The sequence below is a fragment of the Epinephelus lanceolatus genome, chromosome 16, assembly GCF_041903045.1.
Source record: "Epinephelus lanceolatus isolate andai-2023 chromosome 16, ASM4190304v1, whole genome shotgun sequence".
Classification (NCBI taxonomy): Eukaryota; Metazoa; Chordata; class Actinopteri; order Perciformes; family Serranidae; genus Epinephelus; species Epinephelus lanceolatus.
In genome coordinates this window covers 18,193,416-18,214,977 of record NC_135749.1, presented here as the reverse complement: position 1 = coordinate 18,214,977, position 21,562 = coordinate 18,193,416, and the positions used below count along the sequence as shown (strand labels likewise).

The window sequence follows — 21,562 nt, the reverse complement described above, 5'->3', positions numbered from 1 at the left end:
AACAGTAACAAGCTAAGACTCTGTTAATTAGGAAGTAGGCTACTCGTTTGAGGACATCTGGACTTAATTGTCGTCTCACTAGGCCCGTTTCCACTGAAGAAGTTCCTGGTACTATTTGGGGGGCAGGAACTACTACAGGAACGTCCTCTCACTCGGCCCTCTCAACCGCCGTGTCTCCACTGAGAGAGCGGAGTACGAGGAAGGTTCCTGTAAAGTTATGGGCTCTGGATGTGACGTAATCGTTGCACGACCATTTTGACCGGGGCGACGTAGGGACGCCGTTAGCCGATAGCGGTGTCTGTAATAACTCACTAAATGGCCCGTGCAGAAAATATTTTTTCCAGCGGATGTCTTAGTTACAACATGATTGAGCTAAATGGAGTAGTTTCATGTTGTATCTGACAACGGGAGGCTTTTAACAGATGATGTCCTGATGTTAGCTTTGATGCTGCTGTTAGCTGATGCTTTCTAGACATCGTGATTTCCCATAACTGAATAAATACCACACATATCAACACAAAACTGCTTTGCTAGCTCAATCATGTTGTAACTAAGATATCCGCTGGAAAAAATATTTTTTTCACGGGCCATTTAGTGAGTTTTTTTTAGATGGCAGCGGAAGCTATATGAACGAGCTAACCCTCGTCTGCTGAGTTTTAAAAATGCCGGCTATTTTGTTGCTTTCTGTTGTCGTCACATCCCTCCTTGAGTATATCCAATCAGCACCAAGTAAACCCCAAGCCCCACCCAGGAGTCTTTCAGGGCCGTTCTGAGTACCTACCCCGAGGCAGGGACCTGTTTAGCCCCTGTAAAAGTTCCGGAACTCTGTCCTTCGGGGGTGGTTCCTGCGGTGGAGACACGCACCAACGGCCCCGGCCCCGTAAAATTACCCCGAAGTTCCTGCGGTGGAAACGGGCCTATTTAAGGACATTGGGACTTGATTATTGTTGACAATGTTAGTTTTTTATACTTACCGGGTCCTACTGATCCCAAATAGCAAGGAGAAATTTTAAAAAATGTGTACAAAACAAGGAGGATGTAGAAAACCGCACCATTTCTGATCTACCATGAGTTCTTCTTTGGAAATGGGCTTATTTCCAGGTGTCATTAGGGCCCCTCCACCCCACGGGCCCCAACTGCACCGCCTGCACTGTCCATACTTACGCCCCTGCATCCCACCTATGATACATTCATGCAATTTACCCATTAACTTTAACTAACTTTTATCTAACGTTAGTTTAACACACTCTAACGCACAGATGTTCTCAGATGAATCAATATGCGGGTATATGCTTAATATGTAACATTTATATGCTTATATTTAGATGTTTGATATGTAAAAACCCCGTTTTCGCGCCTTCCAGTCGCTGCACGTAAGCTATTTCCGACTTTATATCCAGACACTGAACCTCACTTGGAACTGTGGGTCACGTGAAGGCAGCACAGTGCGCAGCAGCCTCTGCGCAGCCGCAGTCAAACTCGGCTCTGGTCAGCTGACTGTGAGTGAGATGTTGCGCTGAAGCACCTTGGAGTGAAAAAGCTGTTATTATCCACGCTATGTATGGGAAGCTGCGACGGGTTTACTGAACTACACCGTGTGGATCAAACACTGAAGCCAGCAAACACACCGGTAAGTACGGATACACACCGATTAGTGACGTCGTGACAGCGCGAGACTGCGATGCAAACAAGCTCGTGTCAGTAGCAAGCTAACAGTGAATTTAACCATGTAGCAACCAGGTGTCTTTTGCTGTTAAAATCAGTGGTGTTCAGTGAGAATGACTGACACATCCGACACAAAGAACAGCAGCTCCTGGTCATGTGTTGTTCTGGGTGTTTGATTAAGAGGAGGGTCAGTGTGTAGCATGTCCTCCTCAGCACAGACACTGGTCATATGACAGTCAACCAGCAGACATGGAGACCTGTCTGTCTCTGCTGTGCTTCACTGATGCAATCTGTCAGTGTGTGTATGCAGTGTCAATATCACAATCATGGGGAAGTGAATGAATCAGAAGCAAAGTAGAAGTCAAAAGGGGAACAAAGGGCTTCATAACATGACTGTGATTCATTCAGGGATACTTACATGTCTGTATATCTGTCCTATAGTCCTATATAAGTACTCATGCCCTTTAACCTTTACCATGCTTTAAATATCTTACTTAAGTAAAGGTACTAAAGTAGCAAAGTAAACTGAAACATCAAAGATATACAGCAATATAGTATTATATTATTGAATTATTATAACCGATGCATTACATCTAGGCAGCATTTTAATGTAGCAGTTTGAGGAGGAGCAAATTTACTAGGTCCATATATAGTTGGGTAGTTTAATGTGTAACAATGCATCATTTTTATAACGTTGATCATGTGGCAAAACCCCAGCATTCAAAGAAACGAGCCACAAATGTTATGTAAGTGTAGTGGAGTTAAGAGTAAGATATTTTCCCCTGAAATGTAGTGGAGTGGAAGTATTTAGCAGCATAAAATGGAAGTTAACCCTTCACACTGCTTCTTTCAGGCTGAAAATGTGTATTCAAGGGAGCATCTCCAAATATGAGTTTAATTAATCTTTATTTAACCAGGCAGTCTCACTGAAATTAAAACTCTTTTTCAAGCCAGACCCAGGAACAACAAACATTCACAAGAACTCAATCAGCGCGACAAAAGCAAAACACAGAAACAACACAACTACACAGTAAACAAGAAATTAAAAGACAGTTATGAGAATCATAAAAAAACATTAGGTAATAAAGCTTTAAAGGAACAGTCTGTAAGATTTAGGGGGATTTAGTGGCATCTAGTGGTGAGGATTGCAAATTGCAACCAGTTGGAAGTTTTGCAGTGTGCCAGGTGCAAACTCACAGCTAGGTAAGGTTTTTATTGTGAGCCGAATTATCTGCAGAGGTCTCTTTGTCTCCAGAACAACAGATTCGACATGCTAGTGCAGCACCTGCTAATTTGTGTTTACCTTATTTGTGATCCAGAAGTTTAGGAGGTTTTTTACTGGGAGCACAAAATCAGTGTTTTTCTGACGCTCTCATAGCAGAGGGGCCACTAACTATGGTGAATGACAGGAAAACAGAAACTGCCCTATCGAGAGCCAGTGTATGGTTTGTCCATTCAGGGCTACTGTAGAAACATAGTGGTGCAACATAGAGATATCTGTGGAGGTGGACCTTCTCCTTATGTAGATATAAAGGCTCATTCTAAGGTAATGAAAACACCACGATTCTCATTTTCAGGTGATTATACACTAAAGAAAACATACTTATTATATGATATGCCATGTCTTGCTGATTTATCTCCCTAAATCTTTCGCACTACTCCTTTAAACTCTCAAGAAAAATAAGTTTTACCACGCTACAGCTGTCTAGCTTTCAAAGTTCTCTGCTTTGATTTTGCTGAAGAGGTATATCAGTTTCATTTTGAGTTGTCTAGGTATCATTTATGATAACATATAGGAGTTGGGAATCTGGATAAAATACTTTGTAACGTCATTTTATTGTCATTTTTCACATGTATTATTATAGATGCACATTTTTTTTGTTTTGATACTGTAATACTTGTTTATTGACAAAATAATTAACAAAAAAGACAAATTAAATGTTTGGCAAATCAAAGTACTTCATGATATTGATGCAAAAATAATTTAACTGAGTAACGCTGCCCACAATGGCTCATTACACCTTACATCTACCATTGTATAATTGATACAGAGTCAGTGACAGAACAGCCGAAACTCTTTCTCTTACTTCACCCTCAGTGACTTCCTTACATCAAAGGCCCGGTGGATGAACCTTTTACCAGCTGCCATGACAGAATTCTGGTTGATCTCGGCTCCGGGGGAGAAGACGTGCCAGCAGACCTGGGACAAGCTGATGGTGGCCACCACACGCACCAATAACCTCTCAGTCAACAACAAGTTCAACATCCCTGATCTCAAGGTCAGACACAGCAGTCGTTTGTATTTTCCATCACCAGAAATCCAGCCAACAGTGGTATAGAGATGGATTTTGTTCATATGTTTGTATGTTTTATCTCTAACAGGTCGGAACACTAGATGTCTTAGTGGGTCTGTCAGATGAACTGGCCAAACTAGACACTTTTGTGGAAAGGTAAACGTCTACATGTTAATTCTTAACTTTGTAAAACACCCTCTGTGTTTGTTAGGCAGCCAGAGATAGTTTTAGATTAACAAATGGCATATTTTATTACAGCTCTGCCTCTTGTCATCATCTGTTCTCTCTCTTGTGCTCATGTTCAACCCTTGTGTTGGTCTCTCACCCCTCTGCGGTGTCAGTGTGGTGAAGAAGGTTGCTCAGTACATGGCCGATGTTCTGGAGGACAGTCGAGACAAAGTCCAGGAGAACCTGCTGGCTAATGGAGGTAATCGCTGTAAACTTTATCGTCAGACTAGTTCCCAGGCATTCACTCTTTTTCAGAAGTTGACAGACATAAGGTGAAGAAGGTGATGTTGTAGAGACCTCAAAGAAATTTGAGAGCAAAATGGCCTTGTTTGTGATGTTAACGAAATTGAATAAAATAAAATTTGTCATCAGTTATTCAGATCTGCTCTGAAATTTAATGGGTTCTTCCTTGGCCCATTTTACACCCTTCCACCAAGTTTCCTAAAAATCAGGCGAGTAGTTTTTCAGTAATCCTGCAGAAAAAACAAACAAACCAAACTGAAAATAACCTCCTTGGTAGAGGCAATTTAAAGGGGACCTATTTTGCTCATTTTCACATTCATACTTGCATTTTGTGTTTCTACTGGAACATGTTTTCATGATTTAGTGTTCAAAACACTTTATTTTCCTCATATTATCTGTGCTAGAATACCTGTATTCACCATCTGTCTTAGACGCTCTGTTGTCATGACATTGTAACATTATATATGACAAACTACGGCAGGGTATATAGGTCCCCTTTTAAGTGATAAATGATGACTTCATCTGGTTTTATTCACTCTCCGCAGTTGACCTGGTCACTTACATCACCAGATTCCAGTGGGACATGGCGAAGTATCCCATCAAACAGTCGCTGAAAAACATCTCTGAGATCATCTCCAAGGTGTGCTAAAAAATCTGCTCACCTGTAGACATAATGTTTAATTATCCTTTGCTTTGCTTGTGTAGGTGCCATTTTTGTTTTAATCAGGCAGTATCAAGGGCATTAAGACCACTTTTTGCAAGACAGACCGAGCACAGCAGAGTAAATCATACTTAGATTTTGCTCACTCCTGTGATCTTATTGGGATTATAATGTGTTACATGTTTGGTGCAGGAAATGATCTTTGGTGAAGTTATCTATAGTGTTCGTCTTCTTCTTGTTATTTAGCAAGCGACTCAGATAGACAATGACCTGAAGGCCAGAGCTTCAGCCTACAACAACCTGAAGGGAAACCTGCAAAATCTGGAGAGGAAGAATGCGTGAGTAATTTACTACTACCGTGACCCCTACGACTCTGCAAGGGTTCCCACCCACACAGGGTTTATAGCCTGCAACTACGTACCAGTCATTTAGAACTGAAGAAGCTTCTTGGATGAGAGGTGAAACATCTAACAAGTCCAGTTGCCAACTATATAGCATTTACGATTACCATGACCTGGATGACTGAGAATCTTCACTGACATATATTACTACCACTACTACTACTACTACTACTGCTACTACTAATGATAATAATAACAACCATAATAATCTACTGTAGCACTTATTAGCTTGATCATGCATGATCTTTAGTTATTTCCCCCTACAACAGAATGATGTTAAAATTAGTCCACGTGTAACAAAAATATGTCTTTGTTAGAGAGATCCAGACAATCTGAATGTCATGTGTCGTCCTGTAGGGGGAGCTTGTTGACCAGGAGTTTGGCTGACATAGTGAAGAAAGAGGATTTTGTCCTGGACTCAGAGTACCTGATTACCATGCTGGTGGTTGTCCCAAAGTAAGTACACTTACATCTGTATCTATATATGCAATATGCACTGAGGTAAGAATTCTCACTGTATCCATGGTAGACATGATGGAGGTTCCCTTCTGACCACAGCTCATAGACTGTATGATATAATGCACATAACCAACATAATGTCACCCATTGGTTTGTGGACACCAAGTTTGGTTTGGACATCACCATCTTGAAGTGTTGGAGCCACATGTGACCATATGTGGACAAGAGGGTGGAGCTTACACTAGCAGCTAGCTTGGATAGTACGATGCATTCACAGCTAAGGTTAACTGTGATAATGTTAATGTTAAAGCGTGTTTATACAAGGCAAAAACAGGCTTAGAATCATAAAACAAAATGTACTCACCAGAAAAACTGAACATCTATTTTAGTACAACCAACAAACACAGAACAAGGCTGTTTTAGGTGACCAAATTTTATGGACTGAAAACACACTAAAACAGCTACAGCTACATCTATACTTTGTGACCCTGGGGATGAGCTGTGGTTACAATACGTAGACAAAGTCGTCGCCGCGGTAGTGACTTGAGCCTTTAATCGATAGGATGGATAAGCGTGAGGGGGGGGGGGAGGGAGGGAGACATGCAGCAAAGGGCCACAGGCTGGAGTCAAACCCGGGCCGATGCGGCAACCGCCTTGTACATGGGGCGCCTGCTCTACCACTAAGCCACCGACGCCCCAACCCCCCTTTTTTAAGAACAAATTACTAGTTAAAACCAAACTTACCAGAAAAATGAACACTTGAATGATAGAAACCATCTTTGGGAAAAAGTTATTTGACATGTACTTAGATTTTTTCAGTAAGGCACACGTCCCATTAGCTAACATGGAGGGGGTGGGGCTTATGACCTGTACTGCCGCCAGCCACCAGGGGGCGATCAAGATGTTTTGGCTTCGCTTTGGTTGAACTGTCATGTCGTCCATTTATATATAGTTGATTATGGTGATTGACTCACTTTCGGAGCCAGCCTCAAGTGGCCATTCAAGGGACTGCATCTTTGGCACTTGTGTGTTACAGTAGCTTAATTTCTCAGCCCCAGAGGTGGCAGCTTTTTACTGCTACATAAAAAAACAGTCTAGAAACTAATGTATTTTGCAAAGTCCCATTCAGTGTCCTGGAAACTTCTTTCCCCTCGTAACTGAATACATTTTGGTCATGGAAATTGTAATAAAAATAGTAACTTTATTTGTATATTACAGTTCGTACAGCAAGTGCAACTCAAAGTGCTTTGCATAATAAAATGAGAAAATACAGGTAAAAGACACAACAGGATTGAGTAGATAAGATTTGGTGGTTAAATTGTAATGCATTTAAGTCCAACATAAAATTAAAATCAGGTTTTTACCCTGAAAATATCCATATTGGTATGGCCGTTAAATGTCATCTTTATATGTGAATCACACTGCTGTTATCTTTCTTTTCCTCCTTCACCAGGACGAGCTACCCTGACTGGCAGAAGACATATGAAACCCTGGCAGAAATGGTTGTGCCACGCTCCACAAAGTAAGCATAACCACATGGTTCAGTTCATTCTTTTGTATCTGTATCCCACAGAATAAACAATGGCGTGCTTTCTCAGTTTGTCCTCCTCGTGTCCTCTGCAGTCGGTTTAGCAGGTTTGGTGCTCGGCTCTGATAAGAATCAGAAACTCTTCATGGTTGACCTGTAAAAAGCAGCTGACTCGTATTAAAATAGAAAACATTATGTGGCTGACCTACAGAAAGCAATTGACCTTTTGCCACCAAGGCCAGATGATATGAAGCGTTATGTTTGGGCACTTGGCACACTCGGTTCAATGTGGTATCATATGGAGTGGTACCCTAGCAACCTGTGTCTCTGAGTAAGAATCCAGTGAGGGATCATCACTGCATTAGAGACTCTTTCTAAGAAGAGATAGCCAGTGACACCATACGTATGGATGGAAATCAGTTTGCTTCAGTGTAATCTGCACAAACAGCAGATTTGTTTGTTTGAGTTTGTCCAGACTGTTGACCATTTCCCAACCATCTTGACAGTGTTGATGAAGGGAACAAAAGCAAACAGAGAGTCCAGACTGTAGTAAGCTATCAGCTGTGTGTCACTATCCAGTATTTCATAACCCTGCTCTACAGGAGTTTAAAATGCTCCACCAAAGAGATGAGCCATGGAGTGGATGGTCCAGATATGAAAGCGTAAATTAACTGTGTGCACTTATAGTCTGAGGTAGGAGAGGCACGATGACGATCTATAATGCTATATATGTTTGAGTTTTCTGCAGTACTGTTTATACGTTGTTGGCTATCTCTTTAAAGGTATACTCTTAGGATTTGCCTATACAGTAGTAATCCCTCTCAGTCATCACTTATGACCAACTCGAAGTGTGTGGCTGTGTATTTATCATTATTTAGACATTGTCCTCTGCCTGTATTTTCTCCTTATTTCGCTGTGTTGGGGACATTTCTGTGCACAGCGTGCAGGCAAGATTGGACTTTATAAAAAGGTAGCAACCAGACTGTAAGCAGCACACAGACAAGAGGAAGCTACGAAAATCACAGACACAGCGCTGAAACAAGGCAAATACAGTAAAGCAAACATCAGTGAATCTAAAGTTGACTTTCACTTACAGTGGCAATATTGTTTGCAAACAGTAAACGACAATTCCTTACCTTCGGGTGTTTTGGTCCAGTATGGGAAATATTGCAAAATCAGTGGACAGGACTAACTTGTTAGTAAGTTATTGATTTAATATTTAACATGCATATATTTTAAGATTTTCTCCACATCCCATCCTTTGTCTTAGCACCACTGGTTTCGCAAAGATTATTAAATTGTGCTGTTTTTTTAATGGAATGTCGCAGTGTAAAAATACTCTGTCACAAGTAAAAGTCCTGCATTCAAATTTTTACAAAAGTCAAAGTATTAGTTTCAAATATATTATATTATTATAATATATATAATGTATACAGATGTTATGTACAGCAGGGAAAAAAGGAAAATGTATACATTGTATTGTTGTTGATGAAAACAAAAAAAAACAACCATACTCTTAGAACCAAAACAAAAAGTACTCATTTTGCGGAATGGCCCATTTCAGAATAATATACATTTGGTTATTAGTTTATAATTATTGATGCATGAATGTGTAAGCAGCAATCATGTTGCAGCTGGTAAAGGTGGGGTTAATTTTAACAGCGTTATATACTGTTGGGTAGCTTAACTAACTTCTTAATTGATTTTATTTTTCTATTAATAATTTGAGTCTGTAAAGTAACTAATGTTGTAAAATAAATGTAGTGGAGTAAAAAGTAAAATATCTCCCTCCAAAATTTAGTGGAGTAGCAATCAGAATGTGCGGTCATTCAGTTCATCGACATGGAGGTGGATACAGGAAATCACTTGAAAGGAAAACGTGGACATTTTGCAGAGTAACAATAATGATATTTTACACCAAGTGGAGATGAACAGTGGGGCTGGAGTACGAAGTGTAGAGTCAGAATGTAATGATGTGCTTATTTTTTGTCATGAGGATATCTGTTATGTGTGAAAACCTGCTGAAATCCATCAGACATGATGTGTGTATCCAGCTCTCCTGATAGTGTGTCGCCTCCTCTCCACCAGGCTGCTCTTTGAAGACAACGACAGTGGCCTGTTCAGTGTCACTCTCTTCAGGAAGGCTATCGATGACTTCAAGCACAAGGCCAGAGAAAACAAGTAAATTCATTTTAATTCCAGAACTTCTACTTGAGCTGTGTTTCATTTTTAGCCATTTGACAGATGCCTTTGTTTAGAATTCCTGATAATGTTTTCTTTTATGTGTGTTTTTTCCATGAATGATGTTTTATCTATCATTTGGGAAATCAAGCACAGATAGCAGTAATGATGCCTCATTTTTTCAAGTGGAGCACCGTTTCATGAACGCAGGAAGTTATTACGTTCTAAAATAGAAACCCATTCTGTAACGAACATGATCTGTCAGCACTCTACAGTCTCTCCAATTAGCACGACTCAGGCTTTCACTGTTTGTGTTGATGTATTTGTGTCTGTTTGTATATAGCTCTTTTTCATGAGTGCACTTGAGTGTGTGTGTGTGTGTGCCCCTGCACATCTGTGTGTTCGCTGACAGCTGATTGCCAGCTCTCTGCTGTGTGTCCACACCTAGGTTTACAGTGCGTGATTTCCAGTACAATGAGGAGGAGATGAAGGCAGACAAAGAAGAGATGACACGTTTGTCCACTGACAAGAAGAAACAGTTTGTACGGCTGCTGTTTTCCTCACAAGCAGTAACACTGACTAATTAGGGGGGAAGGAGGAAGTTAACAAAGCTCACTGTGTGCTGATGAAGGGCTTTAATTTGGTTTTATAAAGGCTAGTTTGGATTTTTTTAAGTGGTGTTTTATGTTGTACTCATCCATAGTCTGTGCATTACATACAGTAGATGGCAGTTGACACGCCCCCAGTTTGGAGAAGCAGACAGGACTACCACCATGGAGGCTAAGCAATGTACTGCTGTGGATGGCAGCAGCAAAATGTATTTAGTCACCTAAAAAAATCAATATCAGTTTAAGTGTATGCTGTATTTAGAATATATTTACTGCTTTACCTTTCTGTCAGACAGCCCTTTGCAATGGGGAACTGATGCCATTAAAACCTTTTCTTCAAAGCCACCAGGCTCCACCGACAAAAACAGTAATTTTACCTCGCTGAACATGAGAGCTGCTGGTCTAAAGCTGGCACGATGGCTTAGTTTATTTGTGTTATTGTGTGACTTTGATGTTTTAAGAGGTTAGTTCCTATTACCCAAAGTCACACAATAGCACAAACTAACCGATAGAGGCAGCGGTAAATCAACTCCCGTGTTCAGTGAGGTAAAATTAACAAATGTATTTTGTCAGGGCAGTCTGGTGGCTTTGAAGAGAGCATAGATAACAGCTTCAGTTCCCCGTCCGACATGGCTGTCAGACAGCAAGGTAAAGCAGTGGAAATACTCTAAATATTGCATGCACGTAAACTGATAATGATTTTTTAGGTGGCTAAATAATGTTTTGCTGCTGAACTCGTCCACAGCAGAATATTGTAAGCTTCTCCAAACTGAGGGCGCGCTGACCACCATCTATTGTACGTAATACACTGACTATGGATAAGTACCTCATACAGCCCTACCTAAAAAAAATCTGAATTTTCCCTTTCAGCTATGAAAGCTATGACTATTGGCTGTAGATTTATGTTTATTTCTTATTTAATGTTTAATTTGAGCAAACATGGCCCCACAGTTTGTCTCACTGAAAAAAGCGATTATATTATCTTAATTAAAAATCATTAAAATGATGTTCCTGTCCCCCCAGGGGCCTTTGGTACGATGGCTGAAAGTGAATTTCAGTGAAGCCTTCATCGCCTGGATTCACATAAAAGCCCTGCGTGTGTTTGTGGAGTCAGTGCTCAGGTAAGCAAGTAAAGGCCGAGCAGCTTCCATGAACCATCCTCAGTGAAGTTCACCAGTCTGCAGCTCTTTCCATACTTTGGTCATCCATCCACCCATTCTTTAAATGAAAGGATAAAAGATAAGGTGACAGACTTCTTGTGTCATAGATACGGGCTGCCGGTGAACTTCCAGGCCATGCTGCTCCAGCCTAACAAGAAGAACATGAAGAAGCTGAGAGAGGTGCTGTATGACCTGTACAAACACCTGGACAGCAGTGCTGCCATCATTGATGTGAGTCTCCTTCACACACACTCTGACAATTAAAGTGGCAAGTGAAATAACCAGGAGGAAGGCAGGTCCAGCTCTTTGTCATTTATGATAACAGTGTCCTTAGAAAGACTGAGATCATCCCTCGTTCAGGGTGTTTGAGCTACTGATGTCTGGGTGTTGCTTCAGGATGGACGGACAGACAGTGCTTTCCATTACCCATACTACCATATTATAGGGTGTGCCAGCTGATTGTCAGAAGGCGCAGTGATGAATAACAGCGCATTCAAGTCAGATGACCAGTGGAATAGTAATAATAGGAATATAATGTTTAAGTAAACAAAATAATCATAAATATTATAAACAACAGTAGGACACAACTATAAAAATAATAATGACAGAGAAATATACTATGTTAGAACTTTAAAGTTAAACTACACACATTGCTAAGTAACGATAGAGCTCTCTGGGTTGATCTCCATCTCTGGCGAATTTGATAAGCGGCGTTTGTTTTATCTCCAAGGTAACGGATATAAAAGCAAGAGGATCAGAGTTCACTGCGTAATGTTATGAGACAGTAGTATGTCCTGATTGTGTCCATACTGCATGCAATGGTATGTACTTTTTAAGGGCACATGTAGTACAGCAGTAGTAGCTCAGTCCATAGGGACTGGGGTTGGGAACCGGAGGGTCGCCTGTTCAAGTCCCCGTCCGGACCAAAAATATGGAGCGTGGACTGGTGGCCCACTCTGACATCTCTCCACTTAGTGCATGTATAGGTCCAGTTTGTGCATGTGTGTGTTCGGACCTGTGTGTTAATGACAACAGAGTGAAAAATTGAATTTCCCCTCAGGAATTAATAAAGTATATATATATAAAAAAAAAAAAATTTAAAAAGTACCTACTAAAAGTAAAAAGGAAAAAGTATGCAATACAGAACGCACCCTAAATCACTATTTCTGTTGCCATAGTTAAACATACATTTTCTTAATTGGACTTGACTCAGCTGGAATTTTTTTTTTAGGGCTGTACCGAATAGTTTGAAGTATTGAAGCTTTATTCATAATGTTGACCTTCGAATTCTAAATCAACAAATTTGCATGTCTGTTCGTTCTTTTTAACCCCTTGAAACCTGAGAAAATTGGCTTGGCTTCTTTCAAAAACATGGGAGGAAGGTAATTAACAATGAAAGAAGAAATGTCCCCAAAAAATTAGTAAGAAATTAGTAAAAAAAAAAAATTAAATTAAATTAAATTAAATTAAAAAAAATTAAAAACAAGAAAATATGTTTAAAAAAAGAAAGTAAATGACCTTTAAAAAGATCTTTAAAAAAATTATAATTCTGTAACGTAATTTTAAATATCGTTTTTCATTGCTTTTTTTCTTTTCTCGTTGGCTTTTTGAAAATGATTTTCTAAATCATTGCTCATTGCCTTTATACCCATGATTTTGAGAGAAATTGTACCAACTTGTTCAGGGTTCAAAGGTTTGAACACTTGTGAAAGATGTTTGAAAGCAGCACAAGAAAAGTGATGTCACTCCAGTTTACAAAAGGTTAAACTCTGTATTTCTGCAAAGGTTCAGATTAGAATTAGACTACACTAATATATTGTTTAAAGAATTAGATTCCAGTGGTGGCTGTGTAGGATTGTTTCCAAATTGTTCAAAGGTTGGGCAGTCCAAAAATTAAAATTTATTGAAAAACAGGATCTCATAATAGGATATAGTAATTTTAAAAATTCCCATCATGTATTCATCTAACAATATTTGGCTCCAATCTATATTTGTTGGTGTAACAAACACATTTTCACTCAGCACAAAAAACTGAGGCACGTACCTCCAGTTGCAGGGCGACATATCATCAATCCAGCAGCACTATAAATAACATCAGTTCATTAATTAAAGTTAATTTAAAAAATAATCCAATTAATTTATTCAAACTGATGATTTTGTTGTAGGACTTTTTGGGGGGTGATGATGTCATAAAATATTGTGTCAGACATTTGAAGCTTCATTCGAAAACCTCGAGAAGCTCTAAATATAAAAAGATGACGTGGTACAGCTCTAAATGTTTCCCTTGGAGACATTCATTCATTCATCTTCTAACCGCTTCATCCTCTTGAGGGTCGCGGGGGGGCTGGAGCCTATCCCAGCTGACATCGGGCGAGAGGCAGGGTACACCCTGGACAGGTCGCCAGACTATCGCAGGGCTGACACATAGAGACAAACAACCACTCACGCTCACATTCACACCTACGGACAATTTAGAGTTATCAATTAACCTAGTCCCCAATCTGCATGTCTTTGGAAGCCGGAGTGCCCAGAGAGAACCCACGCTGACACGGGGAGAACATGCAAACTCCGCACAGAAGGGCTCCCACGCCCGGGATCGAACCGGCAACCCTCTTGCTGTGAGGCGAGAGTACTAACCACCACACCACCGTGCCGCCCCCCTTGGAGACAGATAAACGAAAATGATAGATCATGATTGGTTTTCTCCATCAGTGCAACACATTACCTCATGTTTCAGACATCACTGAAATTTCAAATATGAAGCTTCTCCCTGGAGCCCACAAAACCTGGATCATTCACCGTGCTAGGGGAACATTGCACTGCCTTATCAGCCCTGAAACAAAGAGGCTCTGTCAAGCTCCTTGATGCTTTTATCACAGCTGTTCACCAAATCCTCCCTTCTGTTTGGTGTGACAGATGTTGCCTTGGTTGCCATGAATGTTTTAGACAAACCATGCCACACAATGTTATCATTAAACTCCACTGGGAACTTACTGTAATAAGATAAAAAATGTATTGAAATATGAATACAAACAAGTGTCTCTGCTGTGCGTGCAGGCCTCTATGGACATCCCAGGGCTGAACCTGAGCCAGCAGGAGTACTACCCCTACGTTTACTACAAGATCGACTGCAACCTGCTGGACTTTAAAGTCTAGATACATGGCCATCATCCTCTCTGTGCAGTGGTATTCTGATGTGACATGATCACATCCCTGAGCTTTAATTTATTTCCAACATGTTTTTCCTGTTTGTTTGTTTTTTTCACCTTTTGTGCTCTCATCCTCTTTTCCTCTCTCATGCCTCTGGAACATTCCTGGGTCCATACTAAATAAGTTGTTGGAACTTCTGTTCTGATATGCTCGGGCCGTCTTCTTTATTGTCTGTTCCTCTTTGTACCGCACTGTAAAAGTGAATTGCTCCCCAGTTTACACCCAACAAAATGGTTGACATTCCCCATCAAAATGACAACATGTAAAATGCTGCATTTTTATTGTTGTTTTTCTTTTCCAGGCTCCCTTCTTTACTCAAGCAACAAAACGGTACACGTGGGGAAAACGGAGAGGAAAATAAATGTATGTTAAATATAGTATTTATTTAAAGCCTCTAAACTCAGTGAAAAATGTTTTTGTTTGTTCAGTTTTTGAAAGTGATGTGTTTTTAGCTTCATGTAAGGAATGTCTGTTTACAAGTAGATGTTGACCATCGTCCCCCTCCCACTAAAGATATAATCCTGTGAACCACTGAGACGGATCATTTTAAAGAAGCAATATGTTTGATGATTGTATGCTCCTATGATTTCTGTATATTAAGCAGTTTGAGAAGGATAATGATAGGTCTATGTGCAAATACTGTATTGTCAGTATAACTGAAAATTATTCCACATATTTAAGATAAATGTGAAAAATAAATACTCTATGTGAAATATGCTTGACTCTGGCTCACTGTTAAAAGTTTATAAACCTTGTTGGCTAATATAAACCAAACTGATTTTACCTGACACCATTTAAAATATAATGCAAACTCGTTGGAAGCAGTTTACCAAAACTGATTCAGATTTTCTATTTGGAGTTTCTCTGTTTTTTTGTGATCCAATTTGTATTGATTATAGAGAACAAGAATTTTCACAGGACATGTATGTTTGGCAGAAACATTTCCTGCTGCACCCCACAGGACACTCCCACAGGACACTCCCACAGAAGCACCTTTATGCTTTCGACAGCCTTGCCTAAAACGTACATTATTTTGTTTGGCACCATCCATGTTTGCAACAGATTGTTCCATGCTGAGAAAATCCAGACAAGTAACCACTGTTGTCTTTGCAATGAATGCAAGGCCTGCCAAAGTAGAGCAATTTTTTTGGGCTGCTGTTAGGCCAGCTAGCTATACTCGTCATACTTGAAGTGTAAGCATGGTACAGAGTTTTCTATACTATCTGACAGACATGAAGGGACACACATGTTCCCATACCATATGCAAAAATGTGGCAGAAACTCCCTGATGGTAAAGCGAACAATTTGGGGATTGTCTAGCTTTCATCAGAGATCCTTTGTGAGCAAATGTGTTGATTGGGGTATCTTGAAGAAATTTATATATTGAACCAAACTCTGACCCAATGAATACTTGTGTAATTTAATGACAGATATCTCTTTTTCAATTGGCATTTATTTAAGAGGTGCCTTTACCATCATGAGTGTAATTACTACACTCTATGTCCAATATTTACAAACACACTGACTGTGTAGTTTTTCACCTATAACACTAATTTATTTATTTATTATTGTGTGGATTGGATGGTTCAATGTTTGAAGAATGTGCTTTTAACTGTCAGCATATTATTGGAGTAGCACTCCTAATTTTGTTGTGTTTTTTAATGATATGGTGACAATAAAAGGCACTGATTCTGCAGAGTTGCATTTACCATCATGAAATATAATTTGGAGACCAGACCTCACACATGAGCATAACCTCATGTGTGAGGTTATGCTCATGTGTGAGGTCTGGTCTCATGAGCATAACCTCCTGAGACCCCAAAGTCCCAATGTCCTCAAACAAGTGCTACCTACTTAACAGGTGTTATTACTGTTGCTAAAATTGGTCAAATGCGTTGCCATATCAAACTACAAATGCTATTAATCATAGATTAACAAATTTCGGCCATAAAATATGATCAGGTTTTGTATCTTGTCCACTTTTGTTTCGGGATTGGCTGCAGACTGACTAGGTAGAGATGGCTGCCATCTTATTTTTACATGGATTAGTGTATTGTGCTTTTGCTACCACTAGATGGCACAAAAAAAAGTGTCCATGAATGAGGACAACAGGTCTGAGTTTTGATCCTTGTGATTCTTTTTATTTTAGTTGTAGTTATTGATAATTATTCATAAAAGTACAAGAAAACATTTTATAAACCTAACTAACTGTTGGAAGACTTTGCTTTAAGTTGCCCTGTAGCATTTACAAGTAGTTTATTAACACTTGATAAATGGTTTATACACACTATGTGTTTATTAGCCTTATGTACTTGTCAACAACCATAAGTCACATAAGTGGAGGCTGCTAAAACATGGGCTAATATATCACAATATAGTAAAAAAAAAAAAAACAGGTGTTTTAATAGGAGCAGTTACAATTATTTGCGAATGAAAACAAGCAAGTTCTCATAGCTGCACACAACTGCATTATTTTTTGAATGATTAAATGTTTAGTTATCAAATGTTTGTAAATAGGGGTAGGCTACTTCAAGTAAAGCGTTAGAGTGATTCTGACTGGTGTAATTGCATATTTGCATGATGATGACGATCTGGAGTTGATGCTCCTCTCAGCCTATCAGCACTCAGGATGGATGCAGATGGATGACGCACACAGTGTGTGGTAATGCTAGTCAGCTGCTGTCTGTGGAGAGCAGCATCCACCAGCAGCAGCAGCAGCAGCTCGGGCTGATGATGGAGACGGAGCCACGGATGGAGCTGCAGTAGTAGAGATCCGGGGAGGATGCAGCGGCTGTTGTGAGACAAACTGAGCCGTGTTTAGCCCGTGTCAGCTGCACCTGCCCTGGATGATTGTCCCGATGGGTTGTGGAGGGAGTCGGGCGGATGCGATCATCGAGCCGAGGTACCATGAGAGCTGGACCAGAGAGACGGAATCGACGTGGCTTACCAACACGGACGTGGAGACCTCTCTGCCAGTAGCAAACAGTAAGCCTCCGCTTTATCTATTTTTACTGCAACATCCCTCATTGTAATAGGCTACACTACAGCCACACCAATGATATGCAGGATTCACAAGACTCCAAACACCAGCTGTCAACTCCCTGACAGAGCAGTTTCCTACCTCTGTCATTGTCTTCATGTTGAAGCCAGGGCAAGAATCTGGCTGTGTTTCACATGATAATATCCCAAACTGTTGTCCAAAGGTAAAGCTCTGGAGGCCAGCCTGAGGGAGAAGAGAATGGTGAACACAGGCACCCAGTGTGGGAAGCAGGCCCTCACATCCACTGGCTCCAACCACCAGAGGAGACCCAGACGCTCCTTGACTGAAGTAGGTGCCTCTGGTCTTTGCACACATGGGGATGTTAAGGCAGCATCATGTCTTGAACCTGTCTGTTTACATGACTTCTCATGTGCAGTTCTTCTGTCAGGCTGCTCTGCAGAATTTTCATCAACTTAAAGAGGAATCTGGCTTATGATAGCACACTTCTTAATCTAACTTGCTTTTGCTGGCAGTCCATAGTGACTGGAGAAGAAAATATGAAGGCTTTAGGGAAGAAAGAGCAGCTGGCAGGTATTTGTCTTGTGATCTGAGAAGCAAGATGAGACATGTTCGCAGAGATAGGAACCAAGTTATCCCAGGCTCAGGAGGATACAAATATAGACTACACAACAACACCCACAGTACTGACACTGTAGATCCTACAGTATATATGTACATGTCAGTGTAACTGTATATTATGCAGTGCAGTACTGGGGTACAAGTTTTACATATTGTATACTACTCTATTCACAAAGATGCAGAGCTGAAACAAAAAATTAAAAACAGGCAGAAGAAATATGAGGATTTGCTGCTTTTCTTTGTCATATTTGACACTATTTGGGGTTTATGATAGTTGAATAAAAGAAACAACTCAAAAATTAAATTAAGATTAAATGTTGCATTCTAAATAAGTGTGTGGGCTGTCACTTCCTGGTGAATCAGTGGACTCGAGTGAAATGCCTTCGTGTTTTCCTGGTGATCGGATAAAACAAGGAGTTAAAACATAGGAAATTATAACTGTAGTTTTCACTATTGTCTCACGTGTTACAGAAAGACAAAAACAACACTGATATAGACAATTAAAAATAAGAGGCTTTGTGTGCATCTATTGACAGAGCATATTTACACTTTATGTTCGTCAGTATCTCAATAACGATGTTTGATTGTCATTCTGGATGAAACCACAGTAAAATTCTTAACAGCAAGTATTATTGTTTCAATGTTTTTTCATCATTAAAGCTGTGTTTGCTTGCTACACTTTGAAAAACTCACGGTAAATACTGTCCAGCATCAACCAAAGATAGCAACATTCTCTGAGACGCAGGTGCAGCGTGCACAACGTGGGTTTGTTTTGCTATTCCCTAGTTTACAGAGTGGGCGTGCAGCAGGCAAACCTAGAGATTCTACTGGCTTCTTGTCCGCAGTGACACAGACCCTGAAGCACACATTTAAAAGACAGGCTATCTTTAATGTTAATGCACATTTTATATGGTTTTCATATGTTTACAGAAGGTGTTGGGTATGCTGTTATTTTAATGTTCATGCAAACAAAAAGTGCTGCTAATTTTATTTTTGATTCACAATCAAATCAACTCCTTTGCGTTGAAAGGGGTCCGTTGAGGTGGTTCGGGCATCTGATCAGGATGCCTCCTGGGTGCCTCCTGTTAGAGGTGTTTTGGGCACATCCAACTGGTAAGAGGCCCTGGGGAAGACCCAGAACACGCTGGAGGGATTACATATCTCATCTGGCCTGAGAATGCCTTGGGGTCCCACAGGAGGAGCTGGACAGTGTTTGTGGGGAGAGGGACATCTGGGGTGCTTTGCGCGGCCTGCTGCCCCTGCGACCCGGCCCTGGATAGGTGGATGAAAATGGATGGATGGATGGATGTAAATGTGTAGGCTCTAATACTCATGAATAACGGATAGAAAGAGCATGTTTTAATTTCATTGTCATTATTGGGGACTGAGTTACAAATGTTTTGTTTGTCTGTACAAAACTCATTTAACATTTCAAAAAGATATGAAAAATCAATTCTTCTGACCAAACAAATGACATTTTCAGCAACACAGAAACATAGACTATTGTGTTTTTATTAATTTAACCTTCCTCTTGTGTGCAGGGCTTCAGTGACTCAGGTCTCAGTTGGCCATCGTTGCCCACTCGCTCTCTGTCCGGTGGTGACATTTAAATGACGTGACATTCAATACTCTTACATCTTTTCACAGCAAACCACTCGTGAGTCCAAAAGGAGGGCATCAAAAGAGGCCAACGCTTTGTCTAAGGATGGGCAGCCTGTCAATAACAACAGTAGTGGAGACGCCGAACCTGGGAATGTGTGTGATGAAAGATGAAGAAAAGCCACGACTCTGCAGAGAGGGAGATGGCCGGAACTGTGAGAAGTTCACCAAAAGATGGGACAGTGATATACAGAAGTGTGGGGATGATGTTTGCGAGACCTTGGCTGTCGATCTCAGTGGTTTACAACATAAGCACTTGCATAATGTTTCCATCCAAAGATCTTGGGATGCTGCATCTTTGTTGTGCCATTGCAAATGCATGCGTGAAGTGAAGCAGAGGGTGGATCACAAATAGTGCTCCCACTCTCCACCACGCTTTTCTCCCATGCTTAAGTTGCCGGTCAGGGAATGAGTCACTGTGTTAAGCCAACTTTGAAGAAAACAAGAACAGGCTGTCCAGTATGCACATGATAATCACAATCTGCACATCAAATGTTTTCTGTGTGAGGCCTTCCTTAAGAATTTGCTTCAGTACTTTGTGCAAGTATATTCTTTTTTTTCTTTGTGAATGAAAACAATGACAATGCTGTTTAACCTCAAACATGCTGTAAATTATTTTCATTTAAAAGACCCTGAAGTGCTGTTTAGAAACTGAGGTTTGAAGGTTTGACGCTTGAGGGCTGAAGACTGTCTTCTCCAGCCTTTGCAAGATAAAAAAACAAACACACCCGCATGTGCCTACAATTCATCTGAACTGCTCCTGTTTTCACTTTGAGAGTTTGTTGTGTTCAGCATTATGTGTTCTCTTGCATCTTCTTTTATGTTATATGAAGTTATACCTTATTATTTACCACGATATATTTTAACGATGGGTCATTTGTGTGGCTTACACTGATCTGCATGTTTAATCAATCTCAAATTGATTCAGCGCTGATGGCAAAATGTCTCTGCCTAAACATTAACAAAAGCAAGCTGTCAGAAATAAAACTTTTTGCTTATTTGGTACACGTGACAATGGAAAACTCCACTGAGAAGTGCATTCAAGATGATTCATGAGCAGAGTGACAGTTATGGCCAGCAGATGGTGTTGTTGATCAGCTGGAGTCTTTAAGAAAACCTGTCTAAACTGACATTTTATGCTTATGATAACTGTTACTTGTCAAGAGTTCACTGAGATGATAATGCTGAGATGTTTACAGACCAACTTTTGTGACTGGAAACAACATTTTGACACACAGGATCTGCATCACTTTTCTTCTTTGAATTAAAATTGTCAGCTTCTTAAGTTGTGAAACCCAGAAAAACGTGATATGTGCAGTCATTTCTCGTTAGCTCCAGGCAAAGACAAAAGCAGAATTAATTGACCTAAATCAATAAGCCAATATATATGTTGCTTTATGTTATTTACTAAGTGCTGAGCACAGCTTGATATTAAAAACAAGCAATGGTGAAAGACATACGAATATTCTTTACTTGATTAAATGTGGAAATATTGCTGCAAAAATGTACTGAATTACAAGTAAAAGTCCTGCATTTAAAAACTTAAGTATTTTTTGAGTATTAGCAGTTAAAGTTTCAAACATAAAATTGGGCCTAGTGTTTAGTGTTATATTATTATATTTATTGTATTTAATAATTGATTATTT

At 40.1% G+C, this 21,562-nt stretch overlaps 2 protein-coding genes across 2 annotated transcripts; both read left to right on the top strand.

Moving 5' to 3' along the window:
* Nucleotides 1–1,460: 1,460 nt before the first annotated feature.
* atp6v1c1b (ATPase H+ transporting V1 subunit C1b) lies at nt 1,461–15,351 on the top strand. Its single transcript, XM_033638058.2, has 13 exons — nt 1,461–1,630; nt 3,764–3,944; nt 4,048–4,115; nt 4,301–4,386; nt 4,976–5,070; nt 5,338–5,429; nt 5,850–5,948; nt 7,405–7,473; nt 9,568–9,660; nt 10,109–10,202; nt 11,292–11,389; nt 11,536–11,659; nt 14,486–15,351. Exons 2-13 carry the CDS (start codon nt 3,792–3,794, stop codon nt 14,582–14,584), a joined length of 1,170 nt encoding a protein of 389 aa, XP_033493949.1. The 5' UTR covers nt 1,461–1,630; nt 3,764–3,791; the 3' UTR covers nt 14,585–15,351.
* A 1,991-nt stretch (nt 15,352–17,342) lies between these two features.
* Nucleotides 17,343–21,220, top strand: LOC117263367 (uncharacterized). Its single transcript, XM_033636648.2, has 3 exons — nt 17,343–17,623; nt 17,842–17,966; nt 19,905–21,220. Exons 1-3 carry the CDS (start codon nt 17,485–17,487, stop codon nt 20,028–20,030), a joined length of 390 nt encoding a protein of 129 aa, XP_033492539.1. The 5' UTR covers nt 17,343–17,484; the 3' UTR covers nt 20,031–21,220.
* The last annotated feature ends 342 nt before the right edge of the window (nt 21,221–21,562 follow it).

Coding starts and splice junctions, on each gene's coding strand:
- atp6v1c1b (XM_033638058.2), top strand. CDS start 3,792: ATGAACCTTTTACCAGCTGCCATGACAGAATTCTGGTTGATCTCGGCT. Junction 3,945..4,047: donor TCAACATCCCTGATCTCAAG/GTCAGACACAGC, acceptor TATCTCTAACAG/GTCGGAACACTAGATGTCTT. Junction 11,660..14,485: donor GCAGTGCTGCCATCATTGAT/GTGAGTCTCCTT, acceptor CTGTGCGTGCAG/GCCTCTATGGACATCCCAGG.
- LOC117263367 (XM_033636648.2), top strand. CDS start 17,485: ATGATTGTCCCGATGGGTTGTGGAGGGAGTCGGGCGGATGCGATCATC. Junction 17,624..17,841: donor CTCTCTGCCAGTAGCAAACA/GTAAGCCTCCGC, acceptor TGTTGTCCAAAG/GTAAAGCTCTGGAGGCCAGC. Junction 17,967..19,904: donor CCAGACGCTCCTTGACTGAA/GTAGGTGCCTCT, acceptor ATCTTTTCACAG/CAAACCACTCGTGAGTCCAA.